The 24,449-nt window shown below is 41.4% G+C and overlaps 1 protein-coding gene across 1 annotated transcript in view; it reads left to right on the forward strand.

Moving 5' to 3' along the window:
* Positions 1–24,449, forward strand: part of CFAP61 (cilia and flagella associated protein 61) — a 296,977-nt gene that overhangs the window by 227,826 nt on the left and 44,702 nt on the right. The window contains exons 23-25 of the mRNA XM_032420163.1: positions 7,276–7,603; positions 8,980–9,071; positions 16,251–16,456. Coding sequence (XP_032276054.1) covers positions 7,276–7,603; positions 8,980–9,071; positions 16,251–16,456 — 626 coding nt within the window. The remainder of the gene's footprint in view (positions 1–7,275; positions 7,604–8,979; positions 9,072–16,250; positions 16,457–24,449) is intronic.

Here is a 24,449-nt window from a genome sequence, read left to right on the forward strand (position 1 = left end):
CATTAGTTTCTGGTGTACAAGAGTGATTCCACATATAAGTAATGATTAGTTCAGTGTGGTTGACAGTGGTATTTGGATCTTCTTTGTCTTTACTGGTATTTTTTGATCTAGTTCTATTGATTGCCAAGAGAGATATTAATATCTCTTACTATTATTTTGGGATTTTCTATTTCTCCCTTCAATTCTGTTAATTTTTGCTTTCTCTCTTTTGAGGCTGTTATTAAGAACATGAACATTTGTAATTGTCATTTCTGCCTCATTAATTGTGCTTTTTATCATTATGAAATGTGCCCCTTTATCTCTGGTAATATCCCTTATTTTAAAGTTTCCTTTATCTGTTATCCTTCTTATGTTTACTGTTTGCATGTTTTTTTTTTTCCATCGGTTTACTTTCCGTATCCTTATATCTAAAGTGTCTCTTATAGGTATCATAAAGTAGATTTTGTTAGTATTTTTATTGCTGCATAGCAAGTTTGACAGACTTAGCAAACTAAAACAGCATCCATTTGTTAGCTCATAGCTCTGCAGGTTGGAAGTCATGGTGTGACTGGCTTCTCTGCTCAGGGACTCTCAAGGCTCCAGGCTGTGCTCTATCTGGAGCTTGGATCTTTGGTTGAATTTAGTTTATTGCGGCTGAGGACGGGAAGTCCCTGTTTCCTTGCTGCTCAGACAAGATCCACTCTCCATTCTGAGAGGACATCCACATTCCTTGCCACATGGCTCCTTCCATCTTCAAGCCAGCAACAGAGAGTCTCTCTCATGTCAAATCTCCCTCACACTTCACATCTTCTTTGGGACAAGCCTAGTGTCTTTTAAAGGGCTTACCTGATTAGGTCAGACCCACAGAGCATATCTTAAAGTCAGCCATGCCATAGAACACCCCCTAATGATGGGGGTGATCCTTTCATCACAGTCCTAGTTCATGTTCACACCTAAAGGGAGGGGTGGGAATCTTGGGGACCAGCTTAGAAATCTGCCTACCCCATGCTTTTCTATTCTTTCTGCATTTTAATTGAAGTGTTTTACCACAAGTATTTAATGTAATTATTTATGTAGTTAGATTTAGGTCTACCATTTTGTTATTGGTTTACTGTTTGTCTCCTCTGCTTTTTGTTAGTCTATTCCCTTTTGCCTGCTTTTTAAAAATTAGAGTATTTTTTAGTATTCTATTTCAATTGGCTTCTGGTGTATATCTTATTTTATTTTTTAGTGGTCGCTCTATGGATTATAATACACATCATTAATCTTTTACATTCTAGTTAGAGTTAATATTGTACCATTTCTCATAAAATATAAAAACCTTGCAACCATATAGTCCCTTCTCCCCACTTTCTGGACACCCTTTTCTGTTACATTTGACATGTATCTACACACATTGAAAAACCAACAAAAGTATAACTTTTGTTTTAAACAGTCATACATATTTCAAAGAACTTAAGAAGAAAAATAGACTTTTATGCTTACCCAGATATTTTCCAATTTTATTGTTTTGTCTTCATTTCTGAAGATCCAGATTTCGGTCCAATATAATTTCCTTTCACCCTGAACAACTTCCTATAGCACATACAATTACAGGTCTGCTGGCAATGGCTTCTCCAGTTTTCTTCTTTCTGAAAATATCTTTATTTAACCTTTGTTCTTGAAAGATATTTCCACTGGATATAGAATCATGACCTGAGAGGTTGCTTTTTTTTTTTTTCCTTTCAACACTTCTAAGATGTTTTTTCCATCGCCTTCTGACATGGAAAAGTTTTAATTTGAGAAATCTGTCATCATTCAAACCATTGTTCCCCTGTATTTAATGTGTCATTTCCCCCTGGATGCTTTTAGAATTTTCTCTTTATCTTCAGTTTCCAGCAGCTTGATGTTGTGGGGGTTCCATGTTTATTTTGTCTCAAAGCATGGTTTTTCTTGAATTTATTATCTTGTTTAGAGTTCATTCACTGAGCTTCTTGAATCCATACACTTACAACTTTTGTTAAATTTTAGCAAGGTCTTAGATGATATGATACTTTATGTGGAAAACCCAAAAGACTCCACCCCAAAACTGCTAGAACTCATACAGGAATTCAGTAAAGTGGCAGGATATAAAATCAATGCACAGAAGTCAGTGGCATTCCTATACACCAACAACAAGACAGAAGAAAGAGAAATTAAGGAGTCGGTCCCATTTACAATTGCACCCAAAACCATAAGATACCTAGGAATAAATCTAACCAAAGAGGCAAAGGATCTGTACTCAGAAAACTATAAAATACTCATGAAGGAAATTGAGGAAGACACAAAGAAATGGAAAAACGTTCCATGCTCATGGATTGGAAGAACAAATATTGTGAAGATGCCAATGCTACCTAGAGCAATCTACACATTCAATGCAATCCCCATCAAAATACCATCCACGTTTTTCAAAGAAATGGAACAAATAATCCTAAAATTTGTATGGAACCAGAAAAGACCCCGAATAGCCAGAGGAATGTTGAAAAAGAAAACCAAAGCTGGCGGCATCACAATTCCGGACTTCCAGCTCTATTACAAAGCTGTCATCATCAAGATAGTATGGTACTGGCACAAAAACAGACACATAGATCAATGGAACAGAATAGAGAGCCCAGAAATGGACCCTCAACTCTATGGTCAACTCACCTTGACAAAGCAGGAAAGAATGTCCAGTGGAAAAAAGACAGTCTCTTCAACAAATGGTGTTGGGAAAATTGGACAGCCACATGCAGAAGAATGAAACTGGACCATTTCCTTACACCACACACAGAAATAGACTCCAAATGGTTGGAAGACCTCAATGTGAGAGAGGAGTCCATCCAAATCCTAAAGGAGAACACAGGCAGCAACCTCTTCGACCTCAGCCACAGCAACTTCTTCCTAGAAACATCGCCAAAGGCAAGGGAAGCAAGGGCAAAAATGAACTATTGGGACTTCATCAAGATAAAAAGCTTTTGCAAAGCAAAGGAAACAGTCAACAAAACCAAAAGACAACTGACAGAATGGGAGAAGATATTTGCAAATGACATATCAGATAAAGGGCTAGTATCCAAAATCTATAAAGAACTTATCAAACTCAACACCCAAAGAACAAAGAATCCAATCAAGAAATGGGCAGAAGACATGAACAGACATTTTTCCAAAGAAGACCTCCAAATGGCCAACAGACACATGAAAAAGTACTCAACATCACTCGGCATCAGGGAAATCCAAATCAAAACCTCAATGAGATACCACCTCACACCAGTCAGAATGGCTAAAATTAACAAGTCAGGAAAGGACAGATGTTGGCGGGGATGTGGAGAAAGGGGAACCCTCCTACACTGTTGGTGGGAATGCAAGCTGGTGCAGCCACTCTGGAAAACTGTGGAGGTTCCTCAAAAAGTTGAAAATAGAGCTACCATACGATCCAGCAATTGCACTACTGGGTATTTACCCCAAAGATACAAATGTAGGGACCCGAAAGGGTACGTGCATCCCGATGTTTATAGCAGCAATGTCCACAATAGCCAAACTGTGGAAAGAGCCAAGATGTCCATCGACAGATGAATGGATAAAGAAGAGGTGGTATATATATACAATGGAATATTATGCAGCCATCAAAAGGAATGAGATCTTGCCATTTGCTACGACGTGGATGGAACTGGAGGGTATTATGCTGAGCGAAATAAGTCAAACAGAGAAAGACATGTATCATATGACCTCACTGATATGAGGAATTCTTAATCTCAGGAAACAAACTGAGGGTTGCTGGAGTGGGGGGTGGGGTGGGAGGGATGAGGTGACTGGGTGATAGACACTGGGGAGGGTATGTGCTCTGGTAAGTGCTGTGAATTGGGCAAGACTGTTGAATCTCAGATCTGTACCTCTGAAGCAAATAATGCAATATATGTTAAAAAAAAAAAAAGAAGAAGAAGAAGATAGCAGGAGGGGAAGAATGAAGGGGGGGAAATAGGAGGGGAGACGAGCCATGAGAGACGATGGACTCTGAAAAACAAACTGAGGGTTCTAGAGGGGAGGGGGGTGGGAGGATGGGTTAGCCTGGTGATGGGTATTAAGGAGGGCACGTTCTGCATGGAGCACTGGGTGTTATGCACAAACAATGAATCATGGAACACTACATCAAAAACTAATGATGTAATGTATGGTGATTAACATAACAATAAAAAAATTAAAAAAAAATTTTAGCAAGGTCTTGGCCATTATTTCTTGCTTCATTCTTCTCTCCTCTCCTCCTTGGACTCCAATCACATATCTGTTAGACTTTTTCTTGTTGCATGTGTCTTTAAGGCCCTATTCATTTGTTTCAATCTCTTTGTTTCTTCTCTCTCTGTTCTTCACATTGAGTTATTTCTATTGATGTAACTTCAAGGTCACTGACTCTTTCCTGTACCATTTTTATTCTTCTACTAGTACACAAAGTGACTATAGTCTATCCTCTTTCCACCAAAATAAGGAAGATTACCCTCATGCTGGTCATTGTTCCAAGTGTCTACTGCCCTACACCGTCTATCTCCTTTTCAATGCTCATTGGAATCTTTGGGTAATAGTTCTTGTACTTTGACCAGAGTTTATAGTTATATCAGCTAGAGGATTAGTCTGAGGGGCTTACACCATTATACCAGAAACAGAACTCTTGAATGGTATTTTGGACTCCCATCAATACCTTGCTTCCTTCTGCCCAGTGGTAGTGCCTCCTGGGTACCTGCCAGATGCTCCAGCCTCCAGCCGGCTGTCTCCCTTTTCTACATATTATTCATTACAGTCTGAAATCCTCTGCTTGTGAGGGTGATGACTTTGTTGGTGTCCATCTCTTCAATTAGATTATAAACTCCTTGTTTATCCTCTTCACCAAGATGTTCTTGGGGCCTAACATGGGAAGTGTTTGTGTAAATGCATAATGAATAAGGTTTATCAGATCACTGACTCCTGATCTGCTAACCAGGGAGTTTTGCTCTCCCTAATCAGAATTATAAATAAAAGTACTCTTAAATATTCATTCAGAACAACATTAGTGTGGCCAGATATTTCTACTTCATATTTTTATCCAGTATTGTAATGTTAAGTTGGCATTAAAGGAGTGCATGAGTTGCACTTGAGAGGTTTGTAGCTTAGAACACATGTTCCCTTGAACTGTGTTAGATTTACTTATTCAGTTTTCAGTCTGGTTCACAAACTCCTATGAAATCCCCAGTGTAACAAAATTGTGAATGCTTACACCAAAACAATATAATACTATTGCAGTACCAATAATCTTTAAAATCTGGGAAAATAAGAAATAATATATTTAATATGCAACTTAATTAAAAGTAAGTTTAATTAGGAAAGAACTGGGTCGGTAGAAGAATTTTCGTGGGGATGCTGAAGGGGGCTCCTGAGTATATTCAAGGGCTCAAGAGGTTGATGATACTCTTTTTTTTTTTTTTAAGATTTTATTTATTTATTTGGCAGAGAGAGACACAGTGAGAGAGGGAACACAAGCAGGGGGAGTGGGAGTGGGAGAAGCAGGCTTCCCGCTGAGCAGGGAGCCCAATGCAGGGCTCGATCCCAGTACCCTGGGATCATGACCTGGGCCGAAGGCAGACGCTTAACGGCTGAGCCACCCAGGAACCCGATGATACTCTTTTTCGTGTATAATTTCAATTCAAATCAAATGGCTTTCCATATTTTATATGAGTGGGAGATCTATTTTTATAATCATGGGAACATAGTGGAAGAGAGAAAAAAGAGGAATAGAGAGACAGAAAGATCCAGAGTCAGAGAAAGACTCAGAAAAATGTATTTTCCTGTGGTCACTGAGTAAGAGTTATAAAGCAGAACAAATTCTAAAGAGACTTGAAGAAGCTGCCTGGGGTGGGAGTAACTGGGATAGGGTTAGGTGGCTGAATGAATCGAGATTGGGAAAAGAGCAAAGGCCCTAGGAGCTCCCCGAGAGAGAACAAAAGACATCACAGAGATGCTGGATCCGAGTCCAATGCTGTCCAATAGAACTGATGGAAGTGGTCCGTATCTGTGCTGTTCAGTATGGCAGCCACTAGCCAATTAGAGCTTTTGGGCATTTAAAATAGGTACTACAATTGAGGATCTGGATTTTTAATTTTGTTTAATTAATTTAGATTTAAATGTATATAGTCACACATGACCAGTGGCTACTGTAGGATCATTCATCATTCATGCACCATTCATGGGCATAGGAAAAGGATATGGAAGAGAAGTATCTCTGGCCCAAGACAGCTAATGTCTGTACATAATAGGTAAGTGAGGTGCATAAAGCAGGCATGTGAAGGAAGCAGGGAGTATGATGTCTATCAGTAAGGATGAGGACCCATGAAATATGTTCATTTTTTAGCAGGCTTTTAATAAGGTGGCAAACTATATTTAGGTAAAGATAAAAATGACTAAACTATTTCAATGAAACTGGAAACTTAAAAACACCTAACTTGGACTGCCTTAATGACTTTCAACATCGTTATGGAAGAAGATATACAGATAAGCGCAAGTTAGCATTGAAATTTGGGTAGAGAATGGAGGGGGCATACAGGTCACTTCTAAGGAGTGTGCAGAGGTGTTTTGGGTACCTCTATAACACAGTGCCTGTCACAGGGTAGGCACCCCATAAATATTTACTGAATGACTATCTTCCATGCCAGGGCAGGAATGAACAAGGCAGGAGCCCAGACCTGGTAGATACTGAGGCTGATGGGGCTCTCATCCTCTCTGGGGCATCCTTCAGGGATGGGCTTTCTGGGTTTAAAAGGGCAGGAACGAGGCAATCTGAAGATTTAAGACTGAATGAGGTGACCCCAAGAAGGAATCTGGAGAAACTTAAGTGTCAGACACAGGAAAAGGAAAATAGAAGAAGGCTGAGATAGAGCTATTCAAAATATAGGCAAATGAGGGAAAAGTGGTGTCTCTATGGATGTAAATCTCCTTACAGGGGAAAAAAAAATTACTTTTCTGAGAGATATTCCATCACTTGGCATTCTTCTCTCCACTGGATGTCTAAATTGAGTGATTACAAAAAGGAGTGACTATATTAGGTATCTTAATTCGTTCTTCATACCAAAGGCAGACTCTCTCCCTCTGTCTGTCCGTCTGTCTCTCTCTCCATACACACACACAGCACACCATTATGACATTTTAGTAGAGTAAATGTTGTTGTTTTGGTTTGGTGTTTTGTATGCCCCCAATAATAAGGTGCTCTGCAGACTATTCACATTCTTGAGAAGTAAAATGAAGAGTGATAACTGAGTAATAACATGAGTGTTTGCTTTGTAGATGTTCTTCAGCTTCTGTGAGAAGAATGTGGATTATGAAACATTTAAAGCACTCAATGATGCATGTCTTGTCTATGACGGCCGACTTGTGATTGATACCAACTTCCACACCAACGACATAGCCATCAGAGCTGCTGGCTCCCTCACCAAATTCTCCAATAAATATTACTCAAATGAGTGGACTCATAGCAGCTTCAGTTCCAAAGAAATTGGCTTCCAGCTGGCAGCAGCTATGCTCAGTCTCTTTGACCCAACCCTTGAACCTGTGACTGAGCCGCCGGCTGATCTTGACCGACTCATCCCCATGTACAAGGGAGCCAAGATCCAAGGTGTGTAGTAGGCCACCTTCTTCCCTCTGATGAAGCCACATTGGATCTGGGTCAGTGCTCAGGGCAGCCTTCCATGTTTCTCTTAGGCTTGGTGAGGAGGCTCCTCTGTCTCTCAGTGGGTTTGCACAGTGACAGAGGAGGGCTCAGTCTCATTTTTAAACATTTATTATGGACCTGGCATTTCATTGTGGTCCTTTGTATTTTGAGCATGCAGTATGGATCACATCATAACTGTGGTCCCCATTTTACAGGTACATAAAGAGAGACTGGTAGCAATCAGTAACTTGCCCAAAGGTTACTCACAACTGGTTAGTGGGACAGTGCCCTGACATCTTGCTAAACTTTTGTTCTCACTATAAGCTCAGAGATAAGGAGACCCTTCCAAGCATCCCAGGCCTTGGCCTCTTATCTAGATGAATAAGCCAAACCATTCACAACTGTAAAAACAGTCCACTTTCATCCCCTAAGCCATATTGACACCTAAGGAGATCATCATATGAGTAATACAGGATTTCTTTGTGTTTGGTTGATGAGAAATATCTTTGAAAGTAGTGTCTTTGAATGTTGTGTACCTTCTACCACAAAATGCTCATATTTACAAAATTGTAAGTTCATTTCCAAGAGGTTGATGGACCAACCTCTAAAGCCATCCATGGACCCCTAGGGTGTCAATGGACCCTAATCCAGTAAACAAAACATGAGATAAAGAGACATAAGCCCTGCATACCAGTCCTTGTCATTTTCTACCTAACTAAATGGCCTCTGATAGATCCTGCTCTGTGTCTCACTTTGGATTGAGAACTTAGGAAAGGTGGTAGCCATGGGAAAAGAAGAGAAGTGATGGGTGTCAAAGACCAGAATTAGATCAAGCTCATACTATGGGACAAGCTAGAAATGGTAAGAATTTCATAATGATAATTTTCTAAAGTATTGAACAAGAACTTTGTTGATTTTCCTTAATAACATCCACTTTAATATTTTGGTTACATAATAAAAGAGTGACAGGGAATGAGAATATCACTGCAACATTTAAGGCCTCTGTAGGTCTTGGTCTGGCTTTGGCAGGCATAGGTTAGAGTGCCAGGGGTTATGGGAAATCACGGGATACACAGGATTAGGTTGGCACATCTTCCTGGGGCATTGCTGGCTATATTATGGGGTATAATGGCACATTCACATTGATTTTGTTAAATAACATCAATCTCAGGTAGTTTCTTGCTAATACTAGTGCTTTAGGGGGATAGTTTGAGTAGCATACACCATGGTAGGCATCTCTGTTTATCCTATGTCCTATGTGCTATATACAGATATATAAACTCCATTACCACTTCATTAAAAACTAAATTAAAATCTGGAAAATCTGCCATTTCCTGTAGGAGGCATTCTTCCTGGGTCTTACCATTATCTGCATATTGCCAAACCTGCCATTCCAACTCCCTTAGAGGTACAAATGGCCCAGCCTAATTTTGTAAGTATTATTCCTGAATTTCATTTTACTTTCAAATATAACACTTTGTTTACAGGGGGATGAAATTCTCTATTCAGAGTCTTCAGTATAATGTACTGGTTCATCAGAAAAACCACTGTGGTAGCCAGCTCGCAAGATGGCCCCATGATTCTTGCCCTTTGGTATTCATGCCCTTGTGTGGTCCCCTCCCACATAAAATAGGGCTGACCTGTGTAGCCAACAGGATATTGTGGAAATGACAGTGTGTGACTTCTAAGGCTAAATCATGAAAGATATTACAGCTCTAACTTGCACCCTCCTGGATCACTTACTGCCATGTTGTGAGGTCACCTAGGCCACCCATTGGAGAGGCCTATGTGGTAAGGAATTGAGGATTCCTGTACCAGCCATTAGCAATTTGTCAGTCATGTGAGGGAGCTGCCTTGGATGTGGATCCTCTAGCCCCAGTCAGGGCTTCAGATGATGTGGCCCCAGCAGACATCTTTACTATAAACTTATAGGAGACCTTGAACCAGAGTCCCCTAAGCTAAGCTGCTCCTAATTTCTGACTCCCAAACATTGAGGTAATAATTTATTGTTGTTTTAAGACATTAAGTGTTTTTTAATAGAATATTTTTTAGAGCAGGTTTAGGTTCACAGCAAAATGGAGAGGAAAGTACCAAGATTTCCCAGGTACCCCATCTCCATTTATACATAACCTCTTCAGTGATCAACACCCCCACCAGAGTGGTATATTTGTTACGATGGATGAATTTACATCAACACCTCATTGTCACCCAAAGTCCACAGTTTACTTTAGAGTTCACTCTTGGTGTTAAACATTCTATGTGTTTGGGCAAATGTATAATGATGTGTCCACCATTACACTGTCATACAGAGTAGTTTCATGGCTCTAAAATTCCTATGTTCTCTGCCTATTCATCTATCCCTCCCCACAACCTCCGGCAACCACTGATCTTTTCACGGTCTCTATAGTTTTGACTTTTCCAGAATGTCATATAGTTGGAATCACACAGTATGATTTCAGTTAGTAATGTGCCTTTGTTTCCTCCATGTCTTTTTATGGCTTGATAGGGAATTTCTTTTTAGTGCTAAATAATATTCCATTGTCTGGATGGAACACAAATTATTTATCCATTCACCTGCTGAAGGACAGTAAGTCGCTAAGTTTTGAGGTAATCTGTGGTGCACCAATAGATAACTAACCACCTTTGTGGCAATGTACAAATACATTGCTTAGGGTCTGGGATGTCCATCCAGAACCCATTGTTCTCCTGCTCTGCCTGAGTTATCCCAGAAGGTCCATCCAGGAAAAGCAGAAGCTGTGGAGTGGGATACCCCCTGAGTTCAAGGTAACTAGAAAGGACGCAGTGTGGTTGGTCAGTCAGCAACCTCCTCAGATTAGATCATCTGGCAGATGGTCCCAAACTGGTGTTTGCTGTCATTTGGGGGTTGCCTTTCTGATGTGTCATGTTTGCTTTTTTGTCAGTGAGGCAGACACTAAGTTGCCTTTTTTTTTTTTAAGATTTTATTTATTTATTTGACAGAGAGAAAGATAGCAAGAGCAGGAACACAAGCAGGGGGAGTAGGAGAGGGAGAAGCAGGCTTCCCGCTGAGTAGGGAGCCCAATGCAGGGCTCGATCCCAGGACTCTGGGATCCTGACCTGAGCCGAAGGCAGACACTTAAAGGCTGAGCCACCCAGGCACCCAATATAAGTTGCCTGTTTTCTTACCCTGAATATTTTGAGGGTTAACAGGCTGACCAATGTAAAATAAACACATTTCCCAGATTTCCTTGAGAATAGGGTTAGCCTTGTGCCAGGTTTTGGCCAATGAGATGTAAGTAGAAGCTGTTGGAAAATTCCTTTAAGGGAGGCAGACTCAAAATGGCACAGGCTATTTGCCTCTCACCTTTCTCCCTTCTGGAAATCAGAATCCCCACTCTTCCGTGTACTTCCCCTGGACTTTGAACAAGTTACCAACTTCTCTATATTTCTGGTTCTATGAGGGATCACATATAAAGTAACAGTGCCTTTAAGGAACAAAACAGGTAACTAGTCAGTGGTGGATGTTGTTGTCAATCACAGTTTCAGATAAATAATGAAACCTGGTTCTTGCAGGGGAAGGATAGATGCTATGTATTTAAAACTTATTTCCATTGGGTTTCTGCCAGATTCTTTTAGGTGTATCCTGTATACATGGTCTGATTCCAGATTTTCTTGCAAATAAAGAAAAGATCATAGAGAATAGTGTTATGCTGTCTATTGCTGTGTAATAAAACTTAGCAACATGAAATGGCCATTTGATTCTGCTCACAGATTCTGTGGGTCAGGAATTTGGACAGGACACAGTGGGAATGGCTTGTCCCCACCCCACGGTGTCTGGAGCCTCAGCTGGGAAGACTGGAAGATTAGTTGTGACTCAGTGGGCAGATCCTCTGAAGGCTTGTACTCAGCTGGGCTGGGAGGACTCAGTCACGGGGAGTGCTGACCAGAGCATCATACCTGAGCTATCCTGGTCGCCTGGGCTTCCTCACAGCATGGCAGCCTCAGAGTAGTCAGACTTCTTACGTGATGGCTCAGGGCTCCGAGTGCAAGTGGAGATTCAGTGCCTCTTATGACCACAGTCACACAGTGTTACTTCCCCACACCATCTGTTGAAGCAGTCACAGCCCACCGGGATTGACGGAGAGAGGACATAGAGGTCATCTCTCAATGGGAAGAGTGTCAAGGTCATATTGCAGATGAGTATGTGGGATGGGGGACATTGTTGTGGCCATCTTTGGAAAATACAATCTGCTACCGATGACGTGGGGTATTAGATAGATAGGATGAAGCCCAGATGTTGTGTTCAGAGGCTGAGCACTTTGGTCATCGGAGATAAATAACTGGACTCAAATATTAGGTTCAAGAGCTAGAAAATATTGGACTTGGTTTCAGACAGAACCAGATTCTTCAAGGACACTGTGTGATTTCCTCAATGCAGTGTGATTTATTTATGAACCCCTGGCCCTCTCTCTGAATAAAGTCAGAGGAGGTTTTTAATAAAGACCCCCTTAAAAAGGGATTTTTTTTTTTAAAGATAATGAGTTTTAATAAGAATGCAACTTAAATAGATTCTTTGGCTGGTGCTATGACAGTATTTGAACAGGACCCCTGACTTTAATTAACCATTTTGCCAGGTGGGCCTCCTTTTTAATTAGTACAGAAGATCTAAACAGATTTTTTCCATTTTATTCTCCAAGAAAAAAAATGTAGGATGGTTCCATGGCAATCTTTTGGGGTTGGAATTAATTTGATTAAGTAAAATTGTTGCCAAAATGGTCAGGCAGTCACCTAAATATAACCAATTGATTGAGAATGGAGCCCATTGAACAATACTTCACTAGAGAAACTGAATTGCTATTCTTACAATAAATGTAGTGCAGATGAATTTTACCAGACTTTTATAGCACTCACTAATTGGAATATTTAAGTAAGAAGACACTTTAGTAATTCATGAGCTCTCTGAGAGGTAACCTGACAAAAAGAAGAAAGGGGACCCCTACATAATAAACTAATTTACAGATTCCAGTCCACATGCTTTGTTGGCTTATACACCATGGAATAAAGAAATTTGTCACAACAAATTCTGCCTTGGATACCATCAAATTTAAAAATTGTGTGTTCATCACGAGAGCTGGGGACTTGATTTCTTGCACACCAAGTCTGATTACTCCTGTGTCTTCCATTTGGCATGAATTCCAGAGCCATTTTCCAACCTTTGTCAAAATCATAAAGAACTCAAAAGGATAATTGTATTCAGGAAAAAGGAAGGGGGAAAAATACTACACCAGAACCAGTTACTCTGCCAAAATCTTAAATTCAAGATCCACGTTTAAAAAAAAAAAATCCACATTTCCTAACAATTTACTTATATACTTAAAATAAAGGAAGCAACTAGACACATCCCACAGAATTGGAAAGTGTATGAAATCATCATTACCTCAAAATGCCTTATGGGGTGGCAGGGCTGGAAGCTGCCTCAAGCCATCATTTTGTGGAGCCATTTTCTGTGACGATAGGCAGAAAGAGTTCTGGACTTCACTGGATTTTCCTAGTCTGTCAGTAACTGTGACTAGGAATGACCTAGGAAATTCAGATAAGTCTGCCTGGCCCTATCAGAGTAATTTGTGTCTGAGAAGCCCATCTGTAGATGGCTTGTCTTTAATGTCAATGAAAAATATTTCGATGCATTCCACATTCCCAGAACGGCCCCCTGGTTATGCTAACACAGTGCCAGATCTCATTAAAATGGACAAAATTACTTCCATAGTTGAGATTAGCTCTCATAGCATGGCATGGTCATTTTGTTCCACTACAGCATGGCTGCTTTCTGCCCTCTTAAAGCCCTCATAGCTATAATGTGCGAAGACATACAGAGGCAACCCAAAGATTGTCATTCAATCTTTAAATTAAAAAATAAGACCAAACAACCCCCAACAGATACCATGACAACAAATCATTGAAAGCGATGCTGACTGTATCACCCTCCTGTGGAGCAACTTCAGCTCCGCAAAAACTTGTCAAGACACCACCAACTCAGTTACTGTGGTCCTTGTGTTGAGGTGCTCAGCCTTGGCCAAATCAGTCCCCCTAAACAAAGAGTCCTCGTGAGCAGAAGTGAAATGCTTTGCAAAGTCCTGGTCTGTCATATGGGTGGATCACAGGGTATGCCCCTTTGATGCCTGGGTTCCCTTCCTTAATCCCTCAGCTTAAAGAAATCTTATAGAGAAGGTGGAGGGGCCAAGACCCCAGTGAGCCCTGGGGACACCTGGCACTAAATCTATGCCAGAGCTCTTTGCAGTGCCCCCTCTCCTGGACCCCACAGCTGCCCTACCACCGAGGCCAGGGAGCAGCCCCTCCTCAGAGACTCACTCGACTTTCACCTAGGCACCTCTCCTGGGAAAAAAGTTCACCTCCCACCCCTGGGGTGGAAGGGAGGCAGCTAAGCCTAAAGCTGCGATTGCCAAACTCAAATGGTCTTTAAAGTCTTGTATTTAATCTTAGGAACACAGGTGGTGGGCACATTCTTCACTCTCATAGCGCCTTGTGTATTTAATTCAGAAATAGCCTTTGCTTCAATGGGCTGCCAGGTAAAGCTGACCCTGTGATGTCACATGCCCCCACTCTGGGAGATCGTTGCTCAGTCTGAGAAGTCAAGACTTGAGGAAACACACCCGCTGGAAGAAAGTCTGTGGGGGCTATCTAGGACTAGAGAAATACTTGCAGCAGGAGCAGAGGGTGAGGGCTATGATCGGATACGGAGAGCAGGCCGTCTACAGCCAGTGGCTCAGGCCTGGCCTTTTCCAGACTCTTCTTGAGTTCAGACAAGCCCCACTCTTCCGCATCCGACTCCTCCCTTCCGGGGTCCCTCCTTCCCTCCTTCCTTCCTTCTCCCTTGCTCCTTCTGCTCTGTTTCATTTCTCTTTCTCTCTCTCCCTGTCTGATTCCTTGCCACAACACAGCCACTGTATTTAAAAATAACTTTTTATCATGTTAGAAGTGATAGTCATTTTTAAAAAATAGAAAGGACAGATAGTCAAATGAGCAGAAAGAGAAATACTAACAGTGACCTAGTCAGTCAACCACAGAAATTGACCACTTGAACAGTTAGAGTGTTGATAGAAAACAAATAGAATGATACTATGTATGTTTATAAAAATAGAACGATACTGTATAAGTTATAAAATATAACTTTTTATACTATACTTCAATAGTATCAAATGTACTGTAAACATATTTTCCTGTTGTGGAATATAGTTTCCCAATGGTCTTTGTTGGATGTGTTGCATCCCATTGTGTGGATGTACCCTTGTCCTGTTAGCTGATGCCTTCCACGTTGCTATGGAGGTAGATTTCCTGTCTGTATCCATCCATCTCTGTGAGTGATGGATGACTTGCACCTCCCTCAAGGTGCCACCCCAGCGCCTTTCCTAAGCCGTATCTGCTCTCTCCCTGACCCCCAGATACCCAGTTTCACACACATACGTGGGGTTGACCCAGGGTCTACCTGACATCTCTCCTGTATGTCTCACCGTGTGCCCTTTCCATTGGCTGATTCCTCCCTAGGGCTTGCCATGTGATGCCCAAACACCCACCAGTTGTTTCAATTTATTTAAAAATTCAGTTAAACCATGTGTCCTTGTTTAGACAAAATCCGCAGGGGATGTCCAGGACTAAGTAAATGTTTGGGATCAGTATAGTCCAACTTGCCTTGGATTTCTAAAATGCCACATTCATGTGCAGAGCAAAAGCTTAAATCTATATGCTCTCAGGAAAGCTTTATTTAATGTAACTATGTACTAAGTTCAGAGTCTAGGGGCAAAGTGCACATTCAGCTGCCACCAACAGCACCCATGTTTTTCCACTGAGGGTTCTCAGTTTGGTTGCCTGAGCTGGTGGGGAGCGTGCTCCGGTTGGTAGGTCAGTAGCTGTTAGGGGCTGAGATAGAAAAAGTGATTGTGACATGGGATTTATCGAGCAGCATCTTCCCTTTCCATGTGGGTTCACGTGGCAGTTTTAACCAGCTTCTAGGGGTCACAAAGCCATGCATCCGCACCTTTGACAACTTACAAACTAACAAGTAGACTTCAGCACGTGCATATGTACTTCCTGCCCGTGAACTTGAACCTTCTTCCTGGGAACAGACCTGACCAAACAGCTGAGCCTCCCCAACATAAACTTTTTTAAAAAACCTGACATTCTTTCCGATAATTGTTGACTAGGAGGTTGCTCTCAAAAACGGTGCTGTGAAAAAAATTTTTTAAATTAACAATCTTAACACATCTCACAGAAGAGAATAAACCCAGTTCCTTGTACTAGCTGTGTGGGGTATTGAATAGCAGAGAATTGGTTGTAACCTAGCAACTGATTTGGAAACGTGGAACAATGCAATCACAGTTTAAAATATCCCGAGGAAAATTTAGTCATTAAGTCCAGTATGTCGTTGCTGACACAGGGTTAGCTTCTGTTGAGTTTAGTCAATATCTATTACTGTCATTTGCAACATGTTGTAAGATGTAAACTGTCTGTTACATATGAAAAATAAATTGCTATGATAAAGTTCCCAAAGTCCAGAAATGTTTCTAATGCTGTTTTTTTCTGATTTCCCCCCCACACACTCCCCACCCCCCACCAGGGTTTAGAAATAGTAACAGGTAATGCAAAAAATGGGACTTACTTCCAAATACATATCAACAAGTATAAAATGGTGGAAACCATCACGTGCCTTTCTAAAGAGCCTTTCCCTGCCTCCAACTACATCCGCCTATTTGGCCAGCATGAGCAACTTCTCAACAACCTATGTGCTCGGTATGAGGACAAGCTGATCCCAGATCTGTACAGGTAAGTTGAACATTACACTTACTTTACTAAGACTATGCAAACATTTATAATGTCTTGTGAATGAGGGATGTGTTTTGTGATGAACCAGAAAGCCAAACGGGAACCCATGGGAGAGGCTAGAGTGGCAGAAATTTTATTCTAAGATAACAGAGAGTATCTGACCACTAGCATTGGCCTGAGAGTGGAGGGTCACATGGAGAAATGCATGGACTCTTGATGTGTCCACATATGGTCCCCGTGGCCACACACAGGCCTGGATCCCAGATACATCCAAGCACAGCCTCCACACCACAGACAGGCCCAGATGAGATGATATTCGAGTCCCTTTCAACATGGGGCTGCTAAGAGTAGTCAGAAATTGAAGAGAGAAATTTGGGAGCAGGATATGGAAGCCCTTGGTCCTGGTGGGAATTCCACAACCACAGACAGGCTATTTGTGACCCCAGCCTTCCTCCCAGCATGTGCTTAAGCAAAGGGGGAGGCCATTTGTATAAGACATTGTTAAGGGAATTCTGCATGGCAGGGTGGTTAGACTGGGTGATCTATGCCTCTGTCTTTTTAAATGCTAAGACACTTTTTCATCCTATCCCCTGGGAGGGCTAGAATTTTAGAGTAGAAAGCTATTCCTGGACACAGTCTGTTGCTTAGAAAGGTGAGGAGAACTTCCTTCTCTGCACAAAACAAGATAATGACAAAGCCAGTATTAGATACAGATGTAGGACATAGAATTCCAGAGTTCTCAGTACCCAAGGTGGTGACTGCTAGGATCAGGAGCAATCTCTCTTTCCTCTTAAAAATATGTTTAAACTGGGGCGTCTGGGTGGCTCAGTCGGTTAAGTGTCTGCCTTCGGCTCAGGTCATGATCTCAGGGTCCTGGGATCGAGTCCTGAGTTGGGCTCCATGCTCAGTGGGGAGTCTACTCCCCCCTCCCCATCTCCCCCAGCCCCCCTGCTCATGCTCTCTTTCTCTCTCTCTCTCAAATAAATAAATAAATAAAATCTTTAAAAACTATGTTTAAATTGTAGAATACATCATACAAACAAAAAAGTATATAAAACATATATGTACACTTTAAGGGATAATAATACTAGAATTCTGTGTCCCTCCCACCTTTTTTTTTTTTTTTTAAAGGTTTTATTTATTTATTTGAGAGAGAGAGAGCACAGCAGGGGGAGGGGCAGAAGGAGAGGGAGAAGCAGGCTCCCTGCTGAGCAGGACCCTGGGACCATGACCTGAGCTGAAGGCTTAACCAGCTGAGCCACCCACGCACCCCGGCCATCCCACCTTTCTTAAGAAAGAATTCCTGGGGGCACCTGGGTAGCACAGTTGTTTAAGCATCCAACTCCTGATTTCTACTCAGACCACGATCTCAGTGTGGACAGATTGAGCCCGTGTTGGTCTCCGTGCTAAGGGGGAAGTCTGCTTGAGATTCTCTCTCCCTCTGCCCCTCCCACTTGTGCTCATACTCACACTCTCTCTCTCTCTCTCTAATTAAAAAAAAAAAAATGTTTTTTAAAGGATTCCTTACTTCAGGATGTTAGAAGCCCTCTTTCATCACACCTGGTCTGTGTCCTTGGAAGTTAACAACTAACATGAGGATTGGTTAATCACTCCCTTTCTTTCCTATAAAGCAGGGATCAGCAAACTTTCTCTATAAAGGGCCCAATAGTAAGTATTTTCAGCTCTGTGGGCATACAACCTCATCACAAGTATCCAGTTCTACCACTGTAGTGTGAACACAGCCACAGACCATATATAAGCAAATGGACGTGGCTGTGTCCCAATAAAACTTTATACCAAAGCAAGTGCCAGGCCAACCCTTGTTTTAGAAGTATAACACATAGATATGATTTCCTAATAATGAATTAATTTGTTTTTCTTACTTTTGAGTCAATTCCGTGGCTGGGTAGAAAAAGTCAACTCTCCCTCTCGCACATTTGTTTACCCTGCTGTATAATATTCCCTCATATGACTGTCACAGCTCATTCGTCTGTTCGACTGATTGATGTTTAACTTGTTCCCAGCTCGGTGCCATCACAAACAATGCCACGGACACTTTGGGCACACTCACGTGTGAGGACTTCTTTTGGGTGTGCTAGGAGGTGCTGAAATTTTCCCCAAAGTAGTTGTATGTATGTGAACTCCCTCCCACCGTGCTGGAGAATGCCTCCAGAGCCCGGTCCACCTGTGGCACAGTTGGACTCAAACATGTGGTCATTCTGGTGGTGTGGAAAGGTATCCTCCTGTGGTTTTAATTTCCCTGCCCTGACTAGTAACACAGCTCAGTGTCTTTTCATTTGTTCATGGGCCATTTGTGATCGTTTCTGGGAAACTCCCGTTTATGACAGTTGTCCATTTTTCTTTTGGGTTGTCTTCTTACTCATTCACAGGAGTTATTTATATACTCTGGATACACACTCATGTTAGTTATATATTTTTAACACTATGAGCCTCGTCTTTTCACTTTATGGTGTCAGTTAACAGAATTAAAATGAAATTCTTAATTTTAATGTAATCTGTTCATCTTCTTCAGGGTGTCTTGGGCATTTTTTCTCTTTCTTCTTCCAATAGTTTTATAGTACACTTGTGAAGCTCCATGAAAAGCCCCACTGGATTTGATAAGAAATGCACTGAACCTTAGATCAATTTGGTGAGAACTGACATCTTTGATATTTGACATCTTTGATATTAAGCCCATATGTTATGATATAACATAGTATAGGCTTTGGTTTATTTAGGTGTCTTTAGTATCTTTCAATAAAGATTTAAAATTTTCTCCATGATGGCTTGCAAAATTTTTGTTTGACATAACCCAAAGTGCTTTATATTTTTATTGCTGTTATAAATAACCATTTGCTTATTGATTGCTGCTACATAGTGCATAGATATGCACTTTTTGTATGGCTTCACATTCTGCAAATTTGCTAAACTCTCTTATTTATTCATATCATTTCTCTATATATTGTTTTAGATTTTCCACACAGAAAAATTACATCATCTGCAAATAATGACAATTTGTTTCCTCTTTTCCAATCTTTGTAGCTTTTATTTCTTTTTCTTATTTGCTACAGTGGCTAAGCTTTGCAGCAAAAGGTGGGACAGAAGTAGTGAGAGACGGCACCCTTGCCTCATTCTTAATCTTAAAGGGAATATATATGTTCAATATGAACTGTTTGACATTTGCGATATATTTTTGTGGATGACCTTTATCACGATAAGAAAGTTTCCTTTTATTACTGGCTTGCTAAGCATTTTTATCACACATGGATTTTTATTGTTTTCTGCAAAGAGTACTTAATTTTTGAAACCTTTCATATATGAGGATCTTTTCCTATATGCCTCTGATTATAAACTATATTTTGGTATAATATCAAATTTGGTAAAGTATCAAATTTCTTAATCAAAGGCTTTCCCTCCTCAAATCTTTATAGACTTGACTCCAATATTTGTTTAAAATAAAGAAAAATACAAGTATTTATAAAAATGAACACATTTGTTCCTTAGCTTGTACATAGGATTTTATTGTTGCTTTAACCTCACCCAAAATATTGAACTAGAGGGGAATCAGTCGATTGTTAAAGAAAATTTTTACTCGAAGGGGAGCCATATGTCAAAAATCTTCCCTGAAAAGAAAATGTTTTCACATTTGACCAAATTCAAAAGCCCTAGCTAGTTTGTTTTTCCCTGAGAAGAAGGTGGTGCTGAAACAGACTCTGTAAGCTTGGGACCACTGGTCGGGGCGCAGCTGTTAACTGATGATAGTAATAATTTTAAAAGTTAATTTGATTTGCTAAGAGTGAATATTTGGGATGGCAAAATGAGACAACACGAGGATGGGCCATATCCCGATGTGCCAACTGCCATCTGTAAGAAAGAAGCAAGGCAGGCAGGAAGATGGTGGCTGATCATCAGAGGTCACTGAGCATGGTTAAGTGACGTACTGAGGCCATCGCCATGCCTTGTCAGTCACTCCCATACGTGTGTTAGTGTGTACATGCAGCTGTGGCCACATTCTTTTCAAGTGCCATGAAATGCTGCCAGGCCCCAGTGCTAATTCTTGGCCCACCACTGCCTGCCCTGTCTGTTGTCAGACAGACTGGCAGGGTTCTTTGCAAGCAGGAAGGGCAAATGATTTCGCTTATTTTGGCCACAGTGTGATTACCGATTATTGCCCTGACCTCGGCAGCACCAGCAGTATTCTTGTTCGAATCCAGGCCAGTTTTGGTCCACCACGTCTAGGGCCACCATCCTCCAGCCGGGGCGAGGGGAGGGGGGAGCTGACCGTCAATCAGCTGCTCCTTTTGCAAGACGGACGAGATGTCAAGATCAGGTGCCTCCTCAGGTTAAAGAACGCCTCGGGAGCCTTTCCCTCCATTTCCCCCCACCCATTCCCGCCCCATCAAGGGCCAGGACAGAGCAAGCCCTGGCAGGGCCAGTGGGAATGGTGGCAGCCCCGGGGGCAGATGCTGTAGCAGTCAGGGCCCTGTGTGTGCGGACTCTGGCTGCCTGTGCAGGGGCTTGCCTGGAGCCATTTGGAAACACGTGGTGCTGGCTGAGCAGTCATGATCCACGGCTGGACACCTGCCCCAGGACAGCAGAGCCGCTGAGGGTCTGGGGCTCAGGCTGGCCTGGATTTTATTCTTTATTTTCACCTTGGAGTGCCAGGACAGATCATTAACAGTGAAGAGAACAAATCCACCACCGGTGACTCTGTGTGTGTGTGTGTGTGTGTGTGTGTGTGTGTGTAAGACAGAGAGAGAAATAAATTCATCAACTGATTGGCTTGCCACTTTGGAAAAAGAAGGGAGCCCATTTTTATCATTCGTTCCTTTCTGAACCAGTCCGCATTTAAAGTCACGTAACAAATGTGTGACTAGAATGTCCTCTTCCCCTGAGGAGCACTCGTGTCCCGCAGCATCTCCCTGCACGAGCATACACACACCTACCACAGACCTTGCAAACCCTGCGTGCTGAGTCCCGTGACAGTGTTTAGAATGAGCAGCCCCTCCCGCCCTGCTGATACTGTTCCTCCCTGGGGACACGGGGGCAGAAGGAGCCTTGGTGAGGCTGGGGAGAAGTCACAAAATGGGAACCTGGGGTGGAGGGGAGAGAAGTCTGCTGCAGGCTTTAACAAGGCATGTCCCGTGCCCACTTTTCTTTCTTAACTCTGCCTCATCTTCATTTCCCCCACTTATGGATGGCCCTGCAAAAACAAGGTCTTGCCTACTGAATCCCTCCCCCCTTATATTAATTAACAGTCCGTAGCATCCTTTCTCCTGGCGGCGTGAATAGGTCTTGCCCTAGCTTCTTTGTGTGAGCCCATCAGATGCTCGTAAACCTTGATTAAATCACCTCTTTTCACATCTTAACATGCTCAGCTCTCAAAGTCTGCCCTCACATGGCCCTCTCCTCCTGCGAGCCCCGCTGCCCTCTGCACTTCCCCAAACACTCGAATGGCCTATTTTTAGTGGGTAAGTGCTGCTGTGCACAATATTCTAAATGGGATTTGAGCAAGCCCTTTAAAAGGCTGCCATTACCTTTTGAACTATGAGGCTCCAGAAGTTACTCCCTTAGGAAAGCCGCCTGGTGCAGTCTCCGTCTTCAGAGCTGTTAAGCAGGACGCTGCCAATGCACATTGTCTCCTAATTCACTTATTAGACTCCAATTGGAGTCATTTAATCATGACTTAAATGTTTTTCTGTTTCTCTGTGGTCCGTGGTCTTGTGCTGTGTCCAGAAGAAAAATCACACACTAAATTCTAGGGGCCCATTTTTCCAGACTTCTCAAAATTCCTTGAAATACGACTGCCCACTCCAGCTTGTCAATTTTTTTTTCCTACGTACCTAAAAATTGCTGGATAATCATTCTCCCAAAATGCAGACTTCCCTATTGGCCACTTACCGAGTCACCCACCTGCCTTTCTGTAGACTGTTTGAAGTGTTCCTGCTAGTCTGTTTCATTTCACGTGCCGCCAGTTGCATTTGATAATAGGAATCCTTTTTCAGATGATTTGCTGAAATCAAAGTCCCTTCTCTGCATTTTGCTTCCCAGTCATTTAATTACCATCTTTTTTGCCACACTCTGAAAGGTGACTTTGAATGGGCGTGCTCACACGCTCCGTCTCGGGCTCCTCACTGGTCAGTCCCTGTCCCCCTTGCTCTAACAGGCAGCTTCCTGCCCAGTGCTGTTTCTCATATGATCCCACAGCCTTGAAGCTGAACCTGTATACTTGAACATCCCTCGTTACTGAGATGGTGAATCTTAGATCTGGAAGTATAGACCAATGTGGGGACCGAATTCCATGTGACACAATATATGTTCATTTTCATTTGTAATATTACTCTAATTAAAAGACTAGGTTTTTTTTTTCCTAATATATGTCACTTCCCTCCTTCCCACTGTGACATTTGTGTAGAATTAGCCCTTCCTAGGATGAAAAGCGCAGTTGGTTTGAACCATCCTAAAATGGTTCAAGTTCAAGTACAAGTCTCTTCAGATATCCGTGCCAAAACTTATAATGTGAAAGAAAAACAAACACACCCATTCACATAGTCAGGAATGAACACCATCGAGCTTTGCATAAAGTATGGGAGCTTTTTTTTTTATCGAAGTATAACTGCCATACAATATCCTCTTAGTTTCAGGTGTACATCATAGTGATTAAATATTTGTATACCTTATGAAATCATCCCCACAATATGTTTAGTTAGCATCTGTCACCATACAAAGTTATTATAATATTATTGACTATATTCTCTGTGTTGTACATTACATCCCCATGACTTCCATTGTGTATATATATATATATATATATATACACCACATCTTTATCTGTTCATCTATGGATGGACATTTGGGTTGCTTCTATATCTTGGCTATTGTAAATAATGCTTCAATAAACATAGGAGTGTGTATATCTTTTCAAATTAGTGTTTTCATTTTCTTTGGGTAAATACCCAATAATGTAATTGGTGGATCACATGATAATTCTATTTTTAATTTAAACTCCATACTGTTTTCTGCAGTAGCTGTACCAGTTTGCATTCCCACCAACAGTGCAAGGGTTCCTTCATCTCCACATTCTTGCCAATACTTGTTATTTCATGACTTTTTGATTGTAGCCATTTTGACAGGTGTGAGGTGATATCTCATTGTGGTTTTGATTTGCATTACCCTGATGATGAGTGATGTTATGCATCTTTTCATGTGTTTTTTATTGGCCATCTGGATGTCTTTGTAAAAATGTCTGTTCATGTCCTCTGCCCATTTTTAATTGGATTATTTTTGGTGTTGAGTTGTATACGTTCTTTAAATATATTTTGGATACAAATCCCTTATTAGATATATTATTTGCATATATCTGCCCCCATTCAGTAGGTTGCCATTTTATTTTGTTGATGGTTTCGTTCGCTGTGCAAAAAGCTTTTTATTTTGCTGTAGTCCCAATACTCTAATTTTGCTTTAGTTTCCTTTGGCAAAGGAGACATAGCTAGAAAAATGTTTCTATGGCTGGTGTCAAATAGATTACTGCTTATGTTTTCTTCTAGGGAGTTTATGTTTTCAGGTCTCACATTTAGGCCTTTAATCCATTCTGAATTTATTTTTGTGTATGGTGTAAGACAGTGGTCCAGTTTCATTCTTTTGCATGTAGCTGTCCAGTTTTTCCAATACCATTTGTTGAAGAGACTGTCTTTTTCCCATTGGATAGTCTTTCCTGCTTTGTCATATATTAATTGATCATAAAAGGATGGATTTATTTCTGGGCTGTCTGTTCTGTTCTATTGGTCTATGTGTCTATTTCTGTGCCAGTACCGTACTGTTTTTGATTACTACAGCTTTGTATTATATCTTGAAATCTGGGATTGTGATACCTTCAGTTTTGTTCCTCTTTGTCGAGATTGCTTTGGCTCTTTGGGGTCTTTTGTGGTTCCATACAAATTTTAGGATAATTCTAGTTTTGTGAAGAATGTTAGTGTTTTGATAGGGATTGCAC

The sequence above is a fragment of the Phoca vitulina genome, unplaced genomic scaffold (assembly GCF_004348235.1).
Source record: "Phoca vitulina isolate PV1807 unplaced genomic scaffold, GSC_HSeal_1.0 scaffold22, whole genome shotgun sequence".
In the NCBI taxonomy this organism is placed as follows: Eukaryota; Metazoa; Chordata; class Mammalia; order Carnivora; family Phocidae; genus Phoca; species Phoca vitulina.